This window comes from Balearica regulorum, chromosome 4, assembly GCF_011004875.1.
Source record: "Balearica regulorum gibbericeps isolate bBalReg1 chromosome 4, bBalReg1.pri, whole genome shotgun sequence".
NCBI lineage: Eukaryota > Metazoa > Chordata > Aves > Gruiformes > Gruidae > Balearica > Balearica regulorum.
The window spans coordinates 52,604,031-52,629,143 of NC_046187.1; the positions used below are offsets into that span (position 1 = coordinate 52,604,031).

The 25,113-nt window shown below is 36.4% G+C and overlaps 1 protein-coding gene across 10 annotated transcripts in view; it reads right to left on the bottom strand.

Annotated features, from left to right (window-relative positions):
• Window positions 1–25,113, bottom strand: part of FIP1L1 (factor interacting with PAPOLA and CPSF1) — a 42,754-nt gene that overhangs the window by 12,297 nt on the left and 5,344 nt on the right. For 4 of the 10 annotated variants that reach the window (XM_075752160.1, XM_075752158.1, XM_075752164.1 and 1 more), the window contains exons 4-14: window positions 23,056–23,159; window positions 20,781–20,842; window positions 20,469–20,576; window positions 19,139–19,269; window positions 18,790–18,858; window positions 16,432–16,541; window positions 9,523–9,616; window positions 8,331–8,484; window positions 3,279–3,305; window positions 2,632–2,686; window positions 93–148 (exon numbers count right to left, since the gene is read on the bottom strand). In XM_075752160.1, the coding sequence (XP_075608275.1) occupies window positions 93–148; window positions 2,632–2,686; window positions 3,279–3,305; window positions 8,331–8,484; window positions 9,523–9,616; window positions 16,432–16,541; window positions 18,790–18,858; window positions 19,139–19,269; window positions 20,469–20,576; window positions 20,781–20,842; window positions 23,056–23,159 (970 nt within the window). The remainder of the gene's footprint in view (window positions 1–92; window positions 149–2,631; window positions 2,687–3,278; window positions 3,306–8,330; window positions 8,485–9,522; window positions 9,617–16,431; window positions 16,542–18,789; window positions 18,859–19,138; window positions 19,270–20,468; window positions 20,577–20,780; window positions 20,843–23,055; window positions 23,160–25,113) is intronic. The other 6 variants (XM_075752161.1, XM_075752168.1, XM_075752166.1 and 3 more) reach the window with 3 other exon arrangements.

Below are 25,113 nucleotides of genomic sequence, written 5' to 3' on the forward strand. Positions count from 1 at the left end.
CCATTTAGACTCTTAGCTAAAATCCTGATAAGCATATCAAACAATTTGACATAGCACTAGTAAAAATTCTCAAAGCCAGCAAGCTTACTCACCACTGCCATATGAAAACGCACGAACAGAACGACCATCAAAACCAGAAGAATGTCCACTGTTGAAAAGAAAATCCATGTAAAAATCCAGTTTTACCATTAAAGCTACGTCTATCACTAAATAGATACTTCTAGTATTATTCCCCTGAATTCTTACCACCATACAGACTAAAACAAAGTATTTGTTATAAATCGATTTCGGTTCTCTGTTTTGAGCATTACTAATTAAGAAAGCTGTCTATTAACACAAATATGTATATTTTATGTTTTACTACAGGAGGTGAAAATAGCATTCTCTCTTTAAAATTTAAAACTATATTGGGTTTGCGTGGCAAGGTTTTGGTAGCGGATGGGCTACAAGGGTGGCTTCTGAGAGAAGTTGCTAGAAGCTTCCCCCATGTTCGACAGAACCAATGCCAGCTGTCTCCAAGAAGGACCCGCTGCTGGCCAAGGCCAAGTCCATCAGCAATGGTGGTAGTGCCTCTGGGATAACAGAGTTAAGAAGGGGAAAAAAACACCAAGAGCAATTGTGGCCAGAAAGAGAAGTGAGAGTATGTGAGAGAAGCAACTCTGCAGACATCAAGGTCAGTGCAGAAGGAGGGGCAGGAGGTGCTCCAGGCACCAGAGCAGATATTTCCCTGAAGGCCATGGAGAAGACCATGGTGAGGCACGCTGCCCCCTTGCAGCCCATGGAGGTTAACGGTGCAGGCTGTCCACCGGCAGCCTATGGAGGATGATGGTGGAGCACATATCCACCTGCAGCCCATGGAGGACCCCATGCTGGAGTAGGGGGATGCACCCAAAGGAGGCTGTGACCCCACAGGAAGCCCATGCTGGAGCAGGCTCCTGGCAGGACCTGTGGTCCTGTGGGGTATCCATGCTGGAGCAGTCTGGTCCTGAAGGACTGCACCCTGTGGAAGAAACCCATATTGAAGCAGTTCATGAAGAACTGCAGCCCCTGGGAAGGACTCACACTGGAGAAGTTTGTGGAGGACTGTCTCCTGTGGAAGGGATCCCATGCTGGAGCAGGGGAAGAGCGTGACAAGTCCTCCTCGTGAAGGAGGAGTGGCAGAGACAACGTGTGATGAACTGATCACAACCCCCATTCCCCGTCACTCTGTGCCATTCAGAGTGCCACTCTACACAGATACTGAACTTAATCTCCAATTCCCTGAAAGTGCTTCATTCATGAATGAAGCCATTCTCATTCTTTCTGTTAAAAAGTAGATATGCGAGCATATCTAAGAGCAGGTGGTCTTTAAATATGTAGTTCTATAAATAAACTATTAAATTAACTACACATTTTCCAGGTCGACTTCTTTCAGTGGTAGCCAACTCAAGTAGGTAAAAACCACAAAGGTTAAAAAGGATATGTGCGCGGGACATAATTCACATATATATAGTTCTTTCATGACTTTTAGCACTTCCTACATAACTTGAATGAATTATCTTTGCAGTATTTAACCTAAGTGTTATTTCTGTTCTTAAAGGCACTTGAACATTACGAAATAAATTTTGGGTTAGTTTAGTTTAAAAACAAAATAAAAACAATTATAATGAAAGGCCAATGCAACATGTTAACATTTAGAAGGATTAGATTTAGTTCCTAGGTTCCACAAACTTGATTTTTTCAGATCGTATTTCAGAAATTATATAAATATTAACTACAAGTAAATGCAATGACTGCTGCTTAACAGTCAGAAGCAGCAGCCACTCACAGCAACTGTCAATACGAAATAATAAACTTACTTTCATGCACATCAAATGCATCCAGTTAGGGTTTTTTCTGAATTAAATCAGATGAGGATTTTCTCAGACATTTACCATCCTCATTCTGTAGCGTGTATGTTAACAGAATTTTCAGTTTCAAAGGAACAGATGTGCACACCTTCCTTCAGTGAAATCTAAAGGACTGGCAAGAGGCTCGCAGCATCTTCTTAAGTGAGCTTTGTGTATGACCTGGTTTTGGCCTCCAGCAAAACACAAATACTTTTCAAGGGTTGTGCTGGCCAACTCTTTTTCTTCCTTTTATACATTTATACATATGTATGCATATACATGTATATAAAAAAGGTATTGAAAAATATACTGTTAGGTCTATTAAAGCTGAACACTTAGAACAAACACAGTAGATATACAAATTTGGATTCCATGGAACTCTGGCATTTCCTGTAGCTGATGAGGGCTTGAATCTGTGGCCAAATTGTTTATTTGTATTTATAGAAAAGGATACAGTAGCTGACAACTATATGGTTCACTTAAATAAGCCTTCAGACTACTAAAGAATACTTTAACAATTATTACCTTGACTTTGTTATTAAGTTTTGACACTGATACAGTGTCATAACTCAGCTAAACTAGTAAGTGGTCAAGTAACCTACTCGAAAGAATATTAAGTGTCAGACAGGCGAGACCAGTAACATTTCTGTGGAAATACTGTAAAAACCTGAAACTGTCTCCCCACTCCCAGATAAAATCCATAAAATACTGGGTAGTGTAAGAGTTGATTTATTGCTTTATAAGACTTCAAACAGATAATCACCTTTCTATTGTAGGTATGAGGGAAGGTGGAGGACCGCCAGGTGGTGGTGGAAAACCTGTAATAAGAAATTAGATGAGGGAGAAAAAAAGAAAAAAAAACAACAAACCACACCAACCTACACATAAACACATTAAAAGAACTAGACTAAGCATACAATGGCAAACAAATTCCTGAGAGTACAACGCAAAAATTGTTTCTCACAGTGTAAAGAGGTTTTATTTTGTAAGAATGAGAACTACTTTCCAACTTAACAGAGTATTAAACATATATTATCAGTGCTTCAAATCAAATACCTTAACATTCTTAAAAAACCAGTAATTTAGAAGTATAGGAAACTTCTTGAGTATCTAAAAATATTTAATAAACAACAATCACAACTATTTTCTGCATAGCTGAGAAAAAAAGAATGCAAAGAAAAGAAGGAAGCACATATCTAAGAAACTGGCTGATTAGGTGCACTACTCAACAGCATTTTTATACATTTTCTTTTCTGCCTGGCACCAAAATAACTGAGCCTACATTTATACATATAGTTTTGTATTTATGAACTTTTATCTATATAACTGAAAGGAAGTTGGTAAGTTGCACATCAGTTAAGTTTTCCTTTCTTAATCAAATGTGGAAAAAAAAAATCTAAGCAAATTTACCTGGTGGTGGCACAGTTATTGGTATACCTAAAAAGACAACAAATAATGTATCAGTTACTATAGTTTGTATTTATTATCTGTAGACCTAAAATCAGACTGAGCTATCACCACATACATGATCAAGAATCATAACTTATTTTCTGTGTACTCAGATCAAGATCTCACATTAATACCAATTGTTAAGATTTTATAAAAGCCTTGTGAAATCTGGCTTTTTATTTAAACTCCTATTATTCAGGATCTTATTTAATTAGAGACGAAAATAATGAAGAATGACTCTAGGTCTCAAGATTAGAATTAAATTCATAACCGTAAAATATTTACTATCCAGAAGGAAAGTAACATCCCATAGAACATATTTGCTTTATGTTATATTCCATGACTGGATGAAAGGAAATGCAATTGGCCTCTGACCTTTAATAGCTTAGTATAGGAAACAGTAGGTCCACATGGACAAAATACTCTAGGAACAGTAAGTTGCTTTTTGGTCAATGCTATGCCACACTGCAATTGATCATTCAGTTGCTACTTGGAGGGAAAAAAAAATGTTCAGTACTCTATTTTCTTGTAAATATCTGAGAAAGGAACAGCCTTTAATATAAACACATTCAAAAACTGTTCTAATTTTTCTGGTTTTCATACTTAGCCTGTTACGAATCTAACTAAAAGCTGAGAAATTGCTCCCAATTACATTAGCTGACCTAACAAAATATATTGCCTCAACATATAAACCTAGTTATTTGATCATGAAAGGAATGATTACAAGGTAAAAATCATTTATACACTTTAAAGGACATTACCTTCTCAGACTTGCAAAGAACTAGCTTTACCTTAATTGAACACACAAAACACTGTCACGTGAAAATAATAAACTGCGCTAAAATGCTATCATCAGAAAATAAGACCAGGCATAAAGCTCTTTCAGTTATGAGCAATTCTGCTTCCATTAAAAAAATAAGTACTTTCAATCTGACAACTCACTGCAAGACTTTGGTGGGGGGAGAGAACAGAAAACTTTGCCAAGTGCTTTCATCAGTTCTGCCATAACTACATAAACATCCAGACAGAACAGCAGCCAGACCCACTTAAATTAAAACCCATCTCATTCAAGTTCCAGCCTTCATCATTCAGAGAATATCCTAGATGTACTGGCCCCTGTGTGATTAATTTTATGTATGTATCATCAGTTCAACATTAGAACTAAAAGACTATTGTATGGCAGCAGCATTTAACTACATCTACATATTATAATGTCTAGAAATGCCAACTGCTCCCAAATTGCCTTGGCAGAAGGACAGAATGAAGGAATACGCAAAGTGAGGAGGAGTAACCATTATCACTGTTCACTAATTTCTGGTGATTTCACTGACGTGAATTCTTACCAGCATTAATCCTACAGGATTAAACAAACTGTGAGACAAAACTGAGGTTGCTGTCCAATCCTGAAGATTTAAAATCTCATCTCTCAGCCAAAATGCTCAGTGAACCCCAAAAGCCAAATCTCTAAACTGCATGAGCCATTTTCTCATCACCCGCACAGAAACTTTCCAATGTCCACTATCATTGTTCAGAAAACTAGAAATCGCACCGTAAAAAGTTTGACAGCGTAACATTTAAAAGACCAAATACTCCTAATGAAAATTTCTGAAAGAAAAGGAAGACTGGGAACTCAAAATGTTGCATAGCTGAAGTATTTTCTCTTCATCTTTTTTGGTTATAAAAATCTCATCACATGATTACAAGCCAAATGAAAAATTTCACTTGAGACCCATTCAAACCAAATTAAGACAGACTGAATACAACTAATATCCAGAGATTGCAGGGTCAAATAATGAATTAATTAATGTAGGGTATTATACAAAAAAACCCACATAATCATTTTTTTCTCAAAAACCTTTAAGAACATTTAAAAACTCGTGAATAATGACTATGTCATTTTAAGACAGAAGCTAATTTACTTGATGGCATCATGATGAAAGAAACATTCTTCTACATTCCAAGTTAGCAAGTATCACTAAAATATCTAAACAAATTTTTTCCTCACCTTTTTCCACTAACGCATGAATGTGACACAAAACATGAAATAAAACCCCCATAAACTTCAGTTAATGGGAAATCAAGAATCTCTCAACTCCTTTGTCTTCTACTAACGTGGTGCATGAAAATATACTTGAAGCATCATCAGCCAATTCATTCTTCCGAGAAAGAAAAAAAGACTCTGAAATATTGAGTCATTTCTTGCAATGCAGGGACTAAACTTGAGTACCAGTGCAAGAAGGTGACTTAGCGTAGATCACTTCACATCCCTACAACACATTGTACTGCCACAAAGATACACCTGGCTTAAACCTAAATATTCAGACTTGTGTATCAAAAGCAATCCAAATGGCATTAGCGCGGCATTTTACTTAATGTGCTGAAAATTGCTCTCAGGACATTATACACCATCCTACTAACTCAAGGCTGGTAAATATTTACAGAAAACCAAGTAGCTTTTACTAAAGAAAAGCAATGCCACATGTGCTCTCCTTGCAGAGTAAGGAATCAAACATGAACGCTGCTACAGCTTAACAACATACTGCAAATTAGCTGAACTGTATAATAGCCCACAGCAATGTAGTATAACTCAACTTGGTGTAAAAACTCCTTTTGCCACAGACTAAACTAAATCAAATTCTCTCTCCTTTATCACAAGATAGAAAGTACACACTTAGATTGGTGGGGCTGAGCAGATGTACAGTTACTTGCTAAATCCTGCTCTAAGTGTAGGCAAACTCCCCGAAGTTATGCAACAGAAGTTCAATACTTCAGAGTAATTAATTTTTTTCTTAATATCACACATACATGTCACATTTTAACTACACTCTTAAACCAAAACACATAAAACAACTTTTAAAGCCTGTTAAACAGAAGCATCTGCATTCTTCTTTAGATTTAAAATTACTCCAACGCAGCAATAAACCAAGCAAACAAAAAAGAACACATTTTTTGCCACAGCCAGTGATCTCCTAGGAGTACTTGAGAATATTCTGCATTTGGCCCTTTGAATCATTCCAGGACTCATTCCTCAAAAAAAGATTTGAATCACAAGAGTGAATGAATTCAGAACAAGAGATCTAACTTCAAAGCAAGATCCTTTTTCAAAGGGGCTTTTGGAGGATGTTTTATATTTGGAATACTTAAATTTTCTGGCAAGTAGTCCTGGTTTAATATTGGGTAAGAGTAGTTTTTTTCTTCCCCCTCCACTGAACCTAGGAGGGATGGCAGATACTATTTTAGGAACAGCTTTGAAGATAAAGAGCTGGCAACAGCACAATTAAAACACAGGCCTGAAGAAACCAAATCCACAGCTCTTAATCTGAATCTACTCGAAGCACGGAAGGATGTTGAAGGAGACCTTCTGAACAAGTGTATGTCATAAACCTGTCTGTAAACCACAAGACTAAAGCCAAACCTGCTTGCTAGATCTGTAACATATGTGGATTTCTTTCACCTTTAAAAGCTCAACAGGTGAGGGGTTTCCTAAGAACAGTCCAGTACACCTAGATGACATCCCTGCACCAAGTGCATTTGGGGTGTGGGGGGGTTCCTCTCATGCTTTTAATAATATACAACTTAGATCACTTCTTCTGTGCCACAATTACAATTAAAACAATAACTTTATAAAAACTTGCAAGGCATTACCTGTATTATTTTAATCAGAAAGGTTTTAATGCATCTTAAAACTGCAGTTAGCATTACTGTCATGTTCCTTTCTGTGACCCCTGCAGTAGGGAAACATCACAAAACTGCCAGAGTAGTAGCATATTCTCTCTTCAGACACCCTATTTTTAATATTCATGCACAAAAACTTGGAAAAGGGAACAGAATTATTTCATCTTTAAATGTCTTCTGTTTTCTAGGTTGCACCATTTTGTGTATGACAATCACTGATGAAAGCCAGAGCTTGCCAGGCAGCAGGAGTTAATAGTTTTAAAATCAGCAGCAGCAACTGAAGAAAGCAACCTCTTCTGTGAGGATTTAAACCCTATAAAGCCCCACACAACGCTGTTGCACAGAAAGAATAATGTTACTTCCTTGCTTATACATAATGGTATTAACAGAGAAACTTTTAAAAGATTCCCTGTGCGAACAGAATAGCAAAGAAACTGCCTAGCATAATTTCAGAACAAGTCAAGCAAAAGAATGCAAAGAACAAAAGGAGAAAATAAGGGAAGGAGCTCTACCTTAAATCAGTCTCTTTCATAAACAAATCCTTCACTTTCCTACTCAAATACACCCCAAAGTTTCCCCATCTATTTTCATTTCTCACTGACCATTCTTAGTTCCTTGCTAAGTCCTTTAGAACTTAATTCCTTAAAATGACAACTCTCAGATAACTACACTATTTGTGCAAGTGCCCACGATACTCCACCCGGTAAATTTCCAGAAATATCAAGTTTCAGTAAATATTCAGTAAATTTCAAACCAGATTTAACAATAAGAAGAGTTCTCAAAGAGCTTTGTTTCCTCTACGATTCACAGACACAGGACACTGGATAAAAATAGCAGGTGCTAATAAGACCTCTGACTGAAAGAAAGGATACGGCACAAATGCAATTCTTATCAGACTTTTGGGTGAGGGGAAAGGGGAATTAAAGCTTCTGTTGCTGCTGTGACCTTAGACACCAAAGAATCCAACTTCTGACACAAATTTATGGCATGCCATACTTTTAGTTCAAAAGTTTGTAGAATGATTTGTTAACATGTATCTCTCAATAGCATTAACAGTAGTTGAATTACAGAAAACAGCTTCTCACTTCAACCACAAGATCCCACCTTTAGGTTTTAGGTAACTATTTACGAATTGGGATTACGCTTACTGAGAAAGTAAAGACAAAAGTTTCTGTTTCTGCCAGATATATTTAAGAAAAGAGTAGAACACAAAATTCTGAAATTCTGCACGTATAGGCAAATGTGCATGGAATGCACTGTCTTTAATTCATTATCATCAAGCATCTGATGATAATGCATCTCTCATTTTTCACATCCTATGTAGTGTAATATATTTACCTGGTGGGGGAATCAGAGGTGGAGCAGTACTGACAGTTGGAGGGGGTGGGAGGAAAGGAGGTGGTGGAAGGTGGGTAGGTGGAGCTCCTGGAGGGAAAAATGGAGGTGGCTTGGTAAAATTGTCTACTTCAGGATTAGATCGTTCTGAAAGAACCTGTAAAATATCAAACTATAGTTACAATTGCTATGTCAAAAGGGTAGAAAACAGGTTTCCTTTCTTTCCAGTTACTACAACGGGGAAGTATTATTTATGCACCTAAAGAGCCATACTCAGATGGTTTAACTTCTGTCTGCATCCCCTATATTCAGTGTCCCATACTTGCCAAGTACCTCTGAGAGAACAACAAATGTAAGATTTGAGAGGGAGTATAAACCATCTGAACATGGCCCAAAGCACAATCTTAAATTTATATATAAAGGAAAATATTTTTAAAATCAGTATGAAAAACATGAAAAAACCCAAGACTTTAAATTGCTTAAACACTGTGAGATCAGCTGAAAAACACACAGCAGTGTTTTCAATATAAGCACTACAATCCATTATTATTTTCGTTGCTTAACCTTAACCTAAGTTGGCATGAAAATGCAGCTAGGGCACCAAGCAACCTTGATTCTTCTCCACAGGTAAGTCAGGAGAGAAAAAGTATATTCAATCTCAACACATTTAGTCGTTTTCTTAAGATAATCCAAGCCCATAAAGACTAATCTTACAATTTATGGCAAAATAATACAATATAATTTTAAAAAAAAGTAATATCAACTATTTATTCCTTCACAACTTATTTTTAGAAGATTGCATTTCTCAAACAGCATATGAAGAGGCTTTCACTTTCAGCATTAGTGTCTGGCAGGAATAGGGGAGAAACGGACAGTTTAAATATTTATCTTTGTCGCTTCGTAAACAACCACTATCCCATGCAAGTCTACCAGAGCCAATGCTGTCTCCTGGAGTGTAAGTCTGCAACATTGCTCGCTTCCTTTCAGTAAGGAGTACACCAAAACATTTATCTTTTGAAATATATCAAATATTTCATCTTAAGATATTACAATTAACTGCCACAACTTTCTTCCTGAACTTAAGGCTACTTCTGCATTACTCATTCATACACACTGAAATGTTTTAATCAGAAGCTATGGGGAAAGCAAAAATGTCTTTTAGCCAAAGATAGTGTGCAAATCTGCAGTATAAAACCTGTATATTGCTGTTTTCATTAGCACGTCGTCGTCCTTCCACCCTGCTGATAGTGATGGTCTGTCCAATCACATCTATTGTGCCAGATAATCGCCTGCAACATAGGACAAACCAGAATCAACAAGCAGAATTAGAAAAGGAAATTGAAAAAAAAAAAAAAAAAAAAGGAAAAAGAAAAGGAAGAGAAGAAGGTCTTATGGACATCTCTCATTCTAAATACCAAAACGTTCCTTCTCCTGTGTAAAACATTAAAGACCATTTCTGAAGAACATTAAATGCAATAAATTTGCTGAACTACGCAAATGTGTAGAACTAAACAATGCAGCAATAAAGACTCCTGTAGGACAAAGGTTGGCTCTCCACATTTTCCTTCCATCCCCTACAAGATAATAAATCTACACTTCTGTTACTGAAAAAAGAAAAAAAAAGGAACAATACAGTGAGATCACAAAAAAACTCAGTAAGAAAAAAATACATTAAACAGAACTTCAACAAAAATCTGAAGTAAAATAGTTATAAACTAATCATTAGAAATAATTTCTAAGCTGCAAGAAACCATACTGGATGATTCCATGGAAGATCAAACAAAGGTAAGTTAGGACACAGAAATAAGCATAAGCCAACCCTACCATGCATACTATGATATTGTAGCACATACTGAACAAAATCAGCTGCCATCTCTCTGATCCTGGAATACAGTCTTAATATCAAACAGAAACTACATGCAACTAGTAGACACTGACTCTTAAATTAAACCTTGCATGAAACTCTAAGGAATCTTGACACTCTGATACTTCTGTTCCTCAGTTTTCCAAATGCACAATGTCTCTCTCTCGAACACCCCTAAAACATTTGCACAGCTAAGCACTATGTCCACCTTCTTTAAAGAAACTAGCCACAGACCAGCACAAGACCCACCACAGTCTCCCTTACAACCCAATGAGGCAACAACAAAACATAATGTAAAATAAGAACAGCTACCTTAGAAGTAGGTAGTAATGGATTTTTAGAGAAAAGACAAGAAAAGCGACATGCATACACACATTCTTTCCCTCCCAGTTTCTGCCAATCAAAAATTTAAGGACTTCCATGCAACTGTGTTTAATAGCCGCTGGTTAACTTGCATTTGCACAATCTCCTTTGAACACTGTTTTACTTTTGATCTTCAGTGATGAGATCCGTTTCAGCTATTTTTTCACCTGACAACTGTATTTGGTGCCCTATAGTCCTTGTGTTTAAAAAAAAAAAAAAAAAAAAAAAAAAGTATCCCTGTTCTCTGGCAGGGTAGTATTCGTGGTACCTCTGCTGTATCTCTGCTCAGCTGTCTCTTTCCCAAGCTGGACTAGTCCACATCTCTCCTCATACAGAAGTGACTCCATAACTTCCATTATTTATTTCACCTTTTTGTGGTCCCTTTCTACTTCTACTATTCCTTTTCTTGTCTGACATAAACAGAAGCACAGATAATATTCAGCTCTCAATGTATGACAGCTTTGTGCACTACCATAATGACTTTCCCCAGTTTGCTCTCCACTGCTAATGATGACTACCATTCCATTTTCTTATTTTGGCTAACAACGGAAATTGAACTAACATTTTGGGAAGCAGCAACAATAATTCCAAGATCTTGTTCTCAATGGGAATGATTATTAATGATTAATTTGAAGCATTGCATCTTATTTAAAAAAATTTTCAGTTCACTATGGACAAGTTATTCCAGTCCACGCTGGAGTCAATGTGTGACTTTTAAATGCAAATGTATCTCACTTCAGTTTCCAAATAAGTCAATCTATTAAGCTCATGCCTGTTAGATTTAAGTTGTTCCTACTACAAAATTTTAACTCCCATGTACATATTCACATAGTCTATTAAGAGAGGTATCTTTAAGCTGTCAAAACCATCTGATACTGTGGCCACGCAGCTGCCAACTGAAACTTTTTAACTTTTCAAAGCAGATTAAAAATGCTACATTGAGGGTAAAGACATGATGGGATTCCTTTGGATACAAACGCTAAAATTTAAAGCATAATCAATCTTTCAAAATCTTCAATAAATGAACCACATGGGAATATACGGACAGTAAAGGATTCCAGGTGCCAGACTAGAAAATAATATGACAAGGATCTGAATGTCATCTACTAAAATTAAAACCTGGTATCTGTGACAATGGGGAACCACTACTTTGAAGAGAGGAATAATCTAAAGTATAGTGAACTTTCCTGTTTGCAGCCCCAAAAGTAATAAACCCCAGAAACCTAGCTTTATAGAGAATTTATAACTATTATTCCTATGCAGATAAAACAAAACCTACTTGCTTTGCAGTGCACAGTTAATTTCTAAAAGAGGTTAAAAAGCAGAATTCACTTAGGTCAACTTCATTAGAAAATGAGGAACAAAATTACATTGCTAATGGATGAGAGAAACAAAGGCACATCTGTAGCACACCTATAAAGGAAACCATTGCAGAGAAAACTGACAATATTTACCAACAGCATGATACAGAACAAAGTAAAAGAAAGACTGGGAAAAAAACTGTCAGGAAATTTCAGAAAAGAAATCCACAGAAAAAAGAATTACTTCTAATTTTAGAAGACAGGTTCTTGTATTTTTTTTTTATCTATTAATCACATTAATACGAACAGCAGGGAGAACAGTTGGAAGTTGGGATTACAGGCTCCAAGTTCTGCTGAACTGATAGCTCTGATCCCAACTGCTCAAATACCTAGATTCCAATGCAGTTGTAAAAGACACAGCAGACACTAGACCATGAAGGATCAATTAGATCGCCCAGAGATAATCTAAAGTTCCTTGGCAGACTACATATTGAGGATGATCCAAATGCCTGTCCTCTGAGCTGTTCAGTATCTTGGCTTAGAGCTTCCTCCTGGATTTTAAAGCAAGCTCATTAAGCACAACAGTTTGGAGAAAAAAAAAAAAAAAAGAGTCCAATGGTAAAAGAGTCTGAGAACACATCTGCAAACTAAACCAGTATATACTATATGGCGGCCTCTCCAAGGATAACACAAGTTTAAGAAATTCTCTGATCTTCTAAGATTCCATCCTAAAAGTCAGTTTGTTTCAGTGTAGATCCTGAAATGATCAGCACCCTGTTTCCCTAATCCTCTCCAGTGGTCTTACATGATATTCCAGCACTGCCACAGTTTGGATTATTATTATTTTGCTTTCAGTAACTACATCAGAAACAAAGGTATTATAAAACAACTACTAAACCAACTGTTTCACTCAAAAAAAAAAAAAAAAGGAAAAAATGATTTTTTGTAAAGCAACAAAACTGCCTCAGTTTTTAATAGCTCATTTGGTTTCCAAGTTCTAAGACACTGGTATCTTTTCTTAGTTGTCTAAAACTGTACCCTAGAAAAAACATTTTACCTAGCTTTAGTCCTTGTGTATGACAGATGACTCTCTTCTACAGCAAGAAGTCCCTCCTCGGGTGACCCCCTGCTTGGCTCGCTCCACTGTTTCACAGGGCTTCCACTTGGGAGTGATGTACTTCAAATTAAGACTCTCCCTCTCTTGCACTTTTTGCACACTGCCAGCAATTCTTGCAATCAGCATTGAAAACACCAGCAATGGACACCAATGCAAGAGTACTGGGTGTTAAAGTAATATGTATATCAACCATATTACAATAATACCAACTTTGGCTTGGGAAGCAGCCCAAACACAACACTGGATTATCAAAGGAAGCAAATCTGGACTACCAGTTGGTTTCTAGACATCAACTTTACTGAAACGAACAGGGCTTTCACTTAATTTTTCTGGAGTCTGAAGAGTACACCTATGCTCACTCATTCACACTGAACTGGTGCTTTATAATTATTTTTTTAATAATGTTTTATAGTGGTATGTCCACTGTTCTTCCCAACAGCTGCCAAGAGATTTAATTTTTGTAATGATGGATGAGTTCAGGAATTTGCCACCATACCTTGAACTTGACAAATTCCCTATTTCCACGACTGCAATAATGATTTCATTAAGTACTCTAATAAAAGAGCTTAAAATTGAACAAGAGAAAGCACATGTTCAGTTGCAAATGCAGCAGCAGCAGACACCACTGTCAAAAACAATCTTCACAAAGGCAAGAGAGGCATCTGAAGTTTCCAGAATTTAACAATTCAGCAGTTTTGTATGTAAAAGGGGCAAATCTGAAGCCCTGGATCTTGATTAAGTCATAGCCAGTTGGCACATGGGGAAATTTCAAAGACTCCCCAGCCATTACCTAGCTTAGTGATAAGATGTTAAGCAGCATTACTAGGTTTCTGTCTCAGTGCTGTATGCAAAGAAAGAAAGGGCCTGGTTTGTCCCTTATATGATCAGGGCACCTGGGATACAGATGCATTCCCAATGGATACACCCAGACATAAAAAGGCAATCCACACGTGTGGGATGCACATGAACCCACAGCAGAGTTCATACAAAGTGTAGCTTGAAAGGAACATTCCAGCAACTCAGTGAGTGATTCCACTCTAATTAGAGAATGGTTATTTATGAGTTATTTGCACTATTAATACCATCTTCCATGGAGATTTCTCATTCTCATTTGGCAAGCTGAGTTTATTTAGGTTCCACAAAGCAAAGAGAAAGGAGGGAAAAAAGAACAAGGAAAAAAAAAAAAAAAAGACAATTATTTTCCAAATTCATAGCTTCAGAAATCACTTATCCCCACCACAAGTAACATAAACAATGAAGGCTTTTTGGACACTACCCCCCCTACTTCTCAAAATTCAGAAACAGTCTAAATACTGGATGCCACATTTATCCACTAGACTTACAGTCTAGTATAAGAATTATAGTATACTGTAAAAACTGTATTTAATATGTTTCTGGCTTCCTTCTTGTCTTATGTGTTTTATGCTTCATTCTCCTCCTCTTGAGGACAACCTCAATTTTGCTGAGCTCACTTACCACTGACTGATATAATTAAGAAGCAAACAAATTTCATACAGAAATCATTGATATACAAAATAGACATTTTTTCAAAATAATATCTGAGTTTTCATCATTTAGTCTCACAAGGCTGGTTCATGAAACAAGAGAAACCTGGTTTTTTTTCATAGTAATGACCTATCACAAACCCATTTTCTATAAAAATTCTGCTTACAGAAAGGCTTGAGCACAGAGAAAGCAGATAAATAGCCCATCACATTATCAGGCTAATTTCTCTGAAAGCAAAATTCATTTAAAATTCATTTAGTAATAACCCGTAAAGCATAGATGGAGGTTAAAAACCTAAGAGCTTCTGACAGAATAAAGTTGCATGACGGAGAGCTATTCTAGATATCACTGTAATGAGAAAACACCAGTTTCTGTATCCAGCTTGTAAATGAAACTTCTGAGTATTTCTTTAGTAGCGACAATAAGATCTCGCAGTCCTTGAAAAATGACATAAGGAAATCACCGGTCTAAAAAAACAGTAAGATATCTCTATGACCTGGTTAGGACAGGTTTGAAATATTTCAAATCCTATTCATGTTCTGGAAAGCACTACACTCAAAATAGATTCCTTCAGGTTTTAGCCTTAATTGTCACTATGCATACAATGAATCTTTAAGTAACTACCTCTAGAGAACAAACGTTCTATTTTATACCATACTGTTTGTATATCATGTGCATTTACCAAACCATTTCCATTATGTTCTAACTCCTCATTCAGGGTTACACAATACTTCATGCTATTCAACAGCCCTAAATATTGCAGAATCAAGACAAGAGGTTCAAGTGTCATTTCTAAACAACAAATAGCTCAGCTATGATTAAGACAGTTATTTACAAATTCAAGCAAAATTTCTCACACGGACACGTTGTATGAACAAGCATTGAATTTTTCTTTGAATTAAACATTTAAGATGCAATTCTAGTGAAGTAGTAACTTTTATTTGCTGGTGAGCAACAGTTTTGTTTCTATTTTGTAAACTACAACCTCCATGCTGGTAATGAAAAACAAACCTGATAGCTCAGAGAAGAATTACCAGGAGGAATGAAAGCAAGTGAAAGAGAAATGCAGGCAAGAGTATTAAGCAACACTTTTTTTCCACCAAAGAGAAATATATTTGGGTGTTGAACCGACTCTTAAAGGATGGAATAATTGAACACGAGTGCCTCTGAATTAGCCAAGATACTTACGGATGCAGTGCTAAAGACAAGTCAAAGATGTTAATCTTTAACTGTGATGACAAAAGCGTACAACTTTACCTCTCTTACCATCATTTATAATACAATGACTTTTAATTTGCACAGAACCACAACTCCTAAACAGGATCACTTGGTAACTAAAATAAAAGCATGGATTCATCCTAAGCCAAGTGCCAGGAATCAAAGAGCAGTAGCTTAGATATAAAAGTCAGAACTTTAATTAAAGCCTGGGGCTGGGAGAAGGAGGGGAAGAAACCCTAGCAAGGAAATAATTTCCCTTATTTCAAAGAATAGAGTAAAATATTAAAATACAGAGAAGCTAAAGCTACCTTGCAGGAAAGAGACTGGGTTCCAGGAATCCTTCCAGCTGTTGAAGTCATAGCTGTCTGATTCCATCTTAACTGAAAAGATGTGTTAGCTAATACCCATAAAGACACTAGCTAGAAACAGTTTGTTGGCCAATCTAATTCTACACAAAAAACAGTGTCATCCATCAACACCTGGATTTTTATAGTTGCACTGTTATTTGGTCCTGCTGTTTTTCCTTCTACTGTCTCTTTCCCAAACAGCCAAGAAGGTAGCACAGCATTCATGTGTAATGGTGACTGAAGGCTAAAGGAGATTAGGATCACTCTTCCACTCATTTCTGTTACAGAAACATATTTTCCTTTTTTTCCTACAAAAACCATGAACTTCAAATACATAGAGTTAACAGTATAAACAGGTTTTGGGTCAAGTTACAATTGCCTGACTGACCTGTTTGCTGGAATTCCTGATTTGAATAAGGCAGGCGGAGATGTGAAATCAGCTTTGGTTGACTGCACTGCCAACTCTTTCTCCAAATTTCCAGTTCTGCCCTGCTGTACCTTCAAAATAACGTTTCATCATTAGTTTAACCTCAGAAGTGTAGTAGCCCCAACACTCAACATAGTACACAGCCAACACGAAAAGAAAGTCCAACTTTAATCGGATTTTTAAAAAAGTGTCACCTTTGCACAGGTAAAATTCTGTATTTTATAAGGATATATTACTTAAGTACTGCATTTAATATATATAAGAAGCAACATGCCAGAGAACAAATTATTACAGAAGATCAGATAGTTTTAATATTTATTTTCCAAGCATTTGATTTGGACATGAACAGATCAAACTGATTTTCTTGTAGAATTTCCTACATGAACAAAACAAGATCGTAATTTTTAAAAGAGGCAAACGTGTTAAAAAAAAAAAAAATCTTCATAACCTTAACGATAAGCCATGAGACAAGAAACTGAGTGCAGTCTCCGTCTGCCTTTCTGTCCATGAGATCTAGTAACCACTTAATTTCTGAGTCATATCAGGAAGTCACCTCACACTCTGGGTCATACAAACTTTAAAAGCTGCAGTTCAGATTGAATACTTCAAAATCATACTGCTGTTTCTGAAGTACTGCAAAATTCCACTGACACGTTATTAAAGCTATGCAAGACCTTTGGTGCAAGTACTTCAAGTATTGTTTGACTTCAGCAGCACATTATACACAAAAGAAAAACCTACATGGGTTAGCATTAAAGACAAACCTGTACGGATTCAGTTTTTAAAGACACTCCCACTGTACCAACCACATAGCTACATCACTCTACATAGCCAGTTCAGTCATGGTATTACATCATATAGGCTGTGATCTTACAGCTTCTTGTAGGCAAGTGAATTACTAAGCTTTTGCAGCATCTCACTTCTAAATATAGGCGCGTCTTTCCCAAACTGATAACAATGCACATAAAGAGTTAAGATTTATTAAAAAAATTAATTAAACTTTAATATCCAGCAATATGAAGAAACAAAACAAAAGGAAAAACCCAAACTGAATAGATTAGGTTCAAGTATTTATCTGAAAAAATCTGTAAGACTTCTATTAATTAATAACTGGAAAATGTAGGAGACAAAGTCTTGCCAGTTACAGAAGATTAATCCAAAGATACCATATAAATTACATGAGACTTAGTATTTCAGAAGAGTGGAAAAAAAGTTAATGAAATTATTTAATAATTATATGTAAACTCCTTGTAAAAAAGCATGACAAACTCTCACTTTAGACTCTTACACAACAATTATCTGTACTGTTTGATCACTGGACCCCAGACAGTCAATACTGAGCTGAAATAGGGGAAAGTTTGGTTTAGAATACTTATCCTTCTTCCTTCAGGACAACAGTTGAGAGAAGTTTGAGTGGAGTCAGCTGCAAATCATAACTCTCATTGCCCACCATTTCATAACATTATAATAATGATAACTGAGGAAGGCAAAAAGCCCCAGGAAGCTTTTAACCTGTTCTTGCTAAGATAAAGTCAAAATGACTGGATACCCCCAAGTAACATACAAGGGGAAACAAAAATACTTGTCTGCAATTGACACTTCTGTCACAGGAGTACGCAGAAGAAAGCAACAAACAGTTCCAAGTCAGTTTAATGACAGTTCAAGAACAAAAATGACTGCATACTAAAAATAAGCCAAACACATAACCTTTGTATTTTAATTTCAACTTTAGTATCAAACAAAAGAGTAAATGAGAAGTTGAAAAAAACCATTCAATCCTTAAGATAAATCCTGTCATATAGATTTTTTCTGCTAAGAATCAGCATTTCCAAATGGAAAAATAAAATGATTTATTGCCATCTAATCCCAAAAGGACAACAGAAAAATATGATTGATTTTCACACCTCAGAGTTGCCAAGGATAAGTGCTACAAAACACAGTAAGAGCCACAAGGCCACAGGAAAAATAAACATGCCATAATCTAGAAAAGCTTCCCCAGCACATCTGCCCAAATTCTTTAATCTGCACAAACAAATGCACTACAACTAAAAATAAACCATCACATAAAGAAAAATTAGTTTCACTGGGAAATTTATTAGTTCATCAGGCCACTAACTCACATGCTTGCAGACAGGTGACGAACAAAGCAATGCTTTTTAATCAGCCTTTTGTGACACACGTAGAAAGTCACTGATGTAAGGTGAGAGTCTGAAATAACGGCTACGTCCATTTCACTTGTTCTTCTATCAGTCTGTGGTGGCATGGGAAGCAATACTCAATAAAAATAAGAGCAACCAACAAAAGTTTACTAAAATTCACCTTAAAAAGATGGTATCTGCCATCGAGAATCTCTGCACTTGGTCTTACTTCCATAGCATTGTCTTCAGCCTAAGTTAAATAACACATTGCCCATTAAGATACCATACAACTCTTAAGTGGTGGGCCACAATCTGCATAATGGTACAGATGCAATCTAGCTGTAGCTAGTCCGTCACACTATCCACACAAATTGCCAGTGAAGCAACACAGGAACACTCTAGGCTTGGGTGGGGAGGCAGGTGCAAGGTCTTTAACAAATGCACTGAACTGGGCAGAACAAGCTTATGACACACAAACAGCTTTACAGGGAAAAAAGCATGTAGAATACCACAAAAGTGGTACTAATTACCGTAATTTTATTTGTTGTTGAGGTAACTGGTAAAATTTCAAGACCCATTCGTATTCTCTTCTGTTTTTCACAGTAAGCTTTCCAGGTATCTTCATTGAACCCATAGTTGAAATAATCAGAGAGATCAGCCCCTTTAAAAGAGAAAGCATAGGTTTTTAGGACATTACAAAGTTTGTCTTTTCTTCACTGAACATACATACACCTCTATTTACAGCATCAAAGTGAATTATGTATTGATCTAAAAACATACTACTGACATGTACAATACAGTCTTACATCAGTAAACATAGAGTATTCATGGCTAAGACTATAAAAACCATTAAAATTTAGTCAGAAAGAGTATCCTGCCTAGCATCCTGTCTTAGGGATCAAGAGTAGATACTTACAAAATATCATAGGATATTATAATCCCTGTATCTTTACAATAGGATAAATATAAGATCTACAGGTTTGCTGTATGTTCAGTGAAGAACCACTCCTCTTTGCTCATTCTGTATTTGATTCCTCATTTCGACTTCTAGTTTCATTTGATGCCACAAAGTTGGTTTTCTTTTATTGTAAGAGAGAAACCAGCCATAACTCAAATGCACTGAATATATTTCAAATAGCTATCAGTTCAAACACCAGAATATTATCAAAGGCTTCTTTTTTCCATTTTGTAGACACTATTTACATTGCCAAAGCAATATACAAACACTGGAAAAAAACTATAAACAGCAGGAAGACATACTGCCACTAAAAAAAAAGAAAACAAAAAACCAACAACAAACGCTGGTATTAGACAAGTTTGGCCAAATCACTTGAGCCAACCAGACAATACACGCAGCAGACTTATGGAAAGATCAAGTGGTCCATAAGCTGCTTTTTCAAAGCTTATGGACGTCTGTGCGTGAACACAAAGAAGCGCAAGCAGCTACGTTTCACCATTTTTCATGCTCAAACCTGCTAGAACAAGTTTCTGTTCTGCTTTATCTTCTGTTCTATGGCACAGACCAATGGCAGTAATCTCCACAGAAACAGATTTCCAAGGAGAGTTCAGAATATACATGTATTTTTTTTAAAAAAAAAAAAAAAAAAAAAAGGGCATGTCCCGTCCCACAGTCTCTTTTTGCAGATATATGTGCGGGACATATACTAAGAAACACGGCACACCCACACACCCTGTGGCACAGCACAAAGACAACGAGTAACTTAGCTGCTTTTTCCAAGTTATATTGTACAGTATCTTCTAGCTGTAGGATAGATAACATCTGCATGCAGTAAATGGGAACTATTATTAAAATAACTGACTGAATAACTACATACTAGCTAATGTAAACCAGAGCATTACCTGGCTTTCTCCAAGGTTTATCTTCAAAAGAATCTAAATCTACTTCCAGAAGTGGCACACCATTAATACTCCCTGGTGCATCTAGATCCACCCCTTTAACTTTCGCACCTGTGAAGAGAAGTTAGAAAGTTAGAGCCTTCTGTCTCTACCAAATACAGTTTTAACAGTTGTAACACACTTAAAATAGAAATAAAGTCAGATTTAAATTTATGAAGAAGTTTTGGAAGTGAAAATTATTTCCTTGATCCAAAACAAGCAAACTTTTTTTTTTTTTTTGCATTTTTACTAATATTACTGTGTAAATTTTCTTACCAGAAGATCCATAAGCTCGTCCTCCTGTCTTAATATTGAGATTCACAGGTGCCGCTCCATAACTTAAAGAAATTAACAAAACTGAATTAGACAGAGAAAGCTCTTTAAACAGAAGAAAAAAAACTAAACAAGAGTTAGCTAGATCCAGAAACAAACTGGACCCAGGCTCAATCGCCATCCTGAATCTCTAGCTTTCCAAGCTGGTAACACTGTAAAAGTAAAGAGATCAGCCTAGGAGGAAGAGAGTGTACCTTTCTATGCTCAGTAGCAACTTCTCCAACTAATAAACAGTTGTGAAGCAAGTCCCAGTCACTCTTCCTGAGTTGAAAGGATAAAGACCTTGATAGAAACAAGAATGGACAGAACCACAAGAGGAGAGAAAGGAAAAATGCAGTTCATTTAGGGATACAGATGATACTCTGGGGATTAGAGTAGAAACAAAATAAATTGAAAAAAAAAAAAAAAAATAGTTTAGATCCTTTTCTCTTTTCCTAACTATTCCATTTAATCTCTACAGAAGTGGAAAACACAAGCATTTCTCGACAATGACTGAAAGGCTGTCTGTTCCAATGTACTTCTAGCAATCATCTATCCTTGTGACCAACAGAAAAGCATGTAACATTGCACTTTCTAAAATACCTGAGAGTTTTCTTCATAAAAACGCACTCAGAAATCTAGATACTGAACTGATTTAACTACCTCAGGAATCTATTGTTCACTTGGAACATTAAAAGCTAGCTTTCGCTACCATTTGTGTGCAACATAGCTTATCCTCACAGGTGGTATCAACCCATACATATAATGGGATTAGCATATAATTAGAAGGCAGTGTATAGTTTACAGCACCACATCCATGCAGTTTTAGTTTTCATCCAAGTGCTACAACAGTACAAAACTGACACAAAACATTTAACCTTCTGATCTGCCATGCTGTATTTGTGCATGAATGTCAAACACATCTCAGCTTTTTTTTTTTTTAAACAGCGGTTGACTAGTCTATGGAAAATCATTTAATCCTACAAAAGGAACTTGTTATACTGAAGTCAAAGTGAACAGCAATGTTGAGTTTGTTTTAGATTACTGCCTTTCCATGAACTTTCTGTCCAATTTGCTCAGAAAAAAAGGGTTTTTTTCAGAAAACAACCATTTCTACATAAAACTTTCTACTCTAATTAGATTTAGGATCATCTGGTCATTCTGTATTCATGGAAAGAGCATCAGCAAATCCACCAAGAATATAGATCTAGTTTTGCTTTAGTCTCACAAAATTTGAGGTCACTACCTACACCACAAGCATACTGCAAGTTATGGAAAGCAGACAAATAAAGAACTGAAAGAATTGCTATTTGTTACATTACATTGATTTGCATAGTTAGTTTAGGATATGAAATATCAAAAGTTTAAAAATATTATGTTTCAAAAATGAGTAAATTACCTGCATTCTAAAGTTAAGAACACAATAACATACATGAGTCAGACCTACCTGCAGACCTGTCACAATTCTATTAAGAAACGATGCCCTAGTAACTCTGGTTTTAATAAGTACAAAAACATTAGGATTGCCAAGACAAACAAGCAAACCATGTCCCTCAGAAAACTTCCATGTAATGAAAAATAGTATTTCACAATTTTGGGTAAAATTAACACTGTTCAGAAGTGTTCAGTGAAAAACAAGCCCTTTATCAAGAGAAGAAGGAATACAGGGCAGTAACAGTAGCAAACAATTTATTGTATGGTACCATATTGTATGGTACAAATGCCTAGACCGTGATCTTGAGAAATTATCTCCAGAGACTGGCAGCTCCATCCTGAAGTACATTTGCGAACATCAATAGGAATTAAAACTACAGATGTCTAATTAGAACTGTATCCACTACAAACAGGACCAAGGACAAATGTTTCTAATGTTCTCTGCGCTTACCACTCTACCATTTGCAACAAAAATGTTGCTCTCACAATAACGACCCTAAAAATGCTATGTAACATAACCACTCCATAATAAAAACCAACTCTCCACTTTAAAAACTTAACACAATTATTTCGCAAAATCTGAGAATAAAATTTAACTTGTACAACAGCTCTTCTTTTAAGACGTCACTGACCACATTTGAGTTGTTTTCAAGTCACTATATCATCAAAACATTGTTAAAGACCTGAAAAAACTAAATTGAGACTAACTATGCATACAATTTGACATTGACAAGTATTAGAGCCTGAATTAATAATTAAATGTACTCTTGAAAGTTCACCCAGTTAATGTTTGCAAATAACTTACCCATACTGTGGAGCTCCTGTTTTAATATCCCCTATGGTGACTTGAACATCATCTTCATCATCATCACTATCACTATCACTGTCATCCTCAGCCTCTGCCACCTTCTACGAAAGAAAAAGTCATTGCTTAGACAAAAAGCAGTCACTTACCTTCATAGTGGAAAAATAATCCAGACAAACTATCTGTTCTAGAAATCTTCGAAAGAAGAAAATTCTCCTTTTCTTAGACCTCAGAACTGAGTAGCACTAAGAGTAAATTTAGGAGGCTCATCTGCTGAAATGCTACAAGTATCTGAAACATCTGTATCAAAATAGAGAAGTATCTTAATACTAAGTTCTGTTTCTGAAACATGACATTTCCTAAACAAGCATGAAACAGTTTCCACTATCTAATATCCTTCTTCCCTCTATGTAGCTCATACACACCAGTTCTACTCTTGTCACTCAAGAAAGAACTTAAAGATACCAAAGACTAGCTTCTTGCCATCCTCAATTACATATCCAGAGTAACTTAAAGGAATGTTTTTCCAATTGTAGATTAACACCACGCCTCAGAGAAATCTATTCAGTTCCTAACATCAGTAAACTGTATAAAAGACTTGAGATTTTTCAGTGAACAGGTTGAAAAAACAAACAAGAGCACCTCGCATGCCCTTCTGTTCCATAGCAAAGTTGCTGGTAAATAAGTGTCATGACAGTTCATATCAAGAGTTCATCTAGTCGTGTTTTGGGTTTGTTTGGTTTGGTTTGGTTTTCCCCTCCCAGAGGCCACAGGGGAGAGAAAAAAACAGGGCAAATGCATACTATGCACTTCCCTAACACACTTTTAGCTGCTGATTATTATCAGCTCAGGGCTTTTCCTAAGCCAGTTATGGTTTATCTATTTAGTAACCCCCAATGGATCTTTCTCTCAAGTACTTGCCCAGACTTCCCTTGGACTCATATAAGCTCCAACCTCTTACTTGTTTTCATCCTGGCTCCTATGACTTTCATTTAACAGTCCCAGTTCTCATATGGAAGGGACTGTGAGGAATCAATCCTTACTTATAGTCTCCATACATGATTTTGTTAGCCTCCATCATATCCTATGTATGCTTGTCTTCCAGGCTGAGAAGTCCTTGCCTGCTCAGCTACTCCGTGCATGAAAGGTACCTCGATTCCTCTTGCTGCTCTTCTCACAACTTTTTTCAGATGAAGCAAAGCCTTTACGAAGTAAGTGGAACAGAACAGCACAGAGAATGCAGGCTGCAACTGAACTACGAAGTTATGGTATAATGATATCTTCCATCTTGCTCTCTATTAATTTTCTGCTATGTCCCAAGGCTTAACTGCTTTTCAGACTCCAGACAAGCACTTAACCATCAATTTTGTGGATCTTTCTACATATCTTAGTGCGTCCCTCCTAAGTGGTAATGATCAGCTCAGAGACCACCATTTTATTTGTAAACCTGTTTTTCCTCCCACGAACATCACTCTTCTTTTTCTATACAGAATTTAAATAATCATCTATTAACCAGTCAGTTTTTCACAGACAGTCCTTGCTCTTAATCTTGAGTAACTTTGTAACATCAGAAAACTTGTGGTCCCACAACTTACTCCTTTTCCAAGTAATTTATAAACACATTAAACAGCACAGGTTATGCACAACATTCCAGATAATCCCCACTGTAGGTGACATTACTTCATGGTGAAAACTGAACCTTTATTTCCACCCTCTGCTTTCTATCTTTTACACATCAATGCTCCATGTGGGACTCATCCTATAGCTGCTTAGTTTTCTTAAAATCCTTTGGAGAGGAACTTCTTCAAAAACTTTGTGGAATTCAACTGAACTTGATCAGCCAGCTCACCCTTACTCACATCCTCATTGAATCCTTCAGCAAGAGGCTGCAAATACCAAAGCCAAGTTGATTCTGTCCAGGTAGCCTGCAGTTATCCAAGCACAGCTGAGCTGTAGCACTTATCTATTATACTGTCTATTAACTTGCCTGGTATATAAATTAGACAAAAATAAGCAGCGGCACAGAAGATAAGATGTTGGAGTGTGGTTCACCCTTAC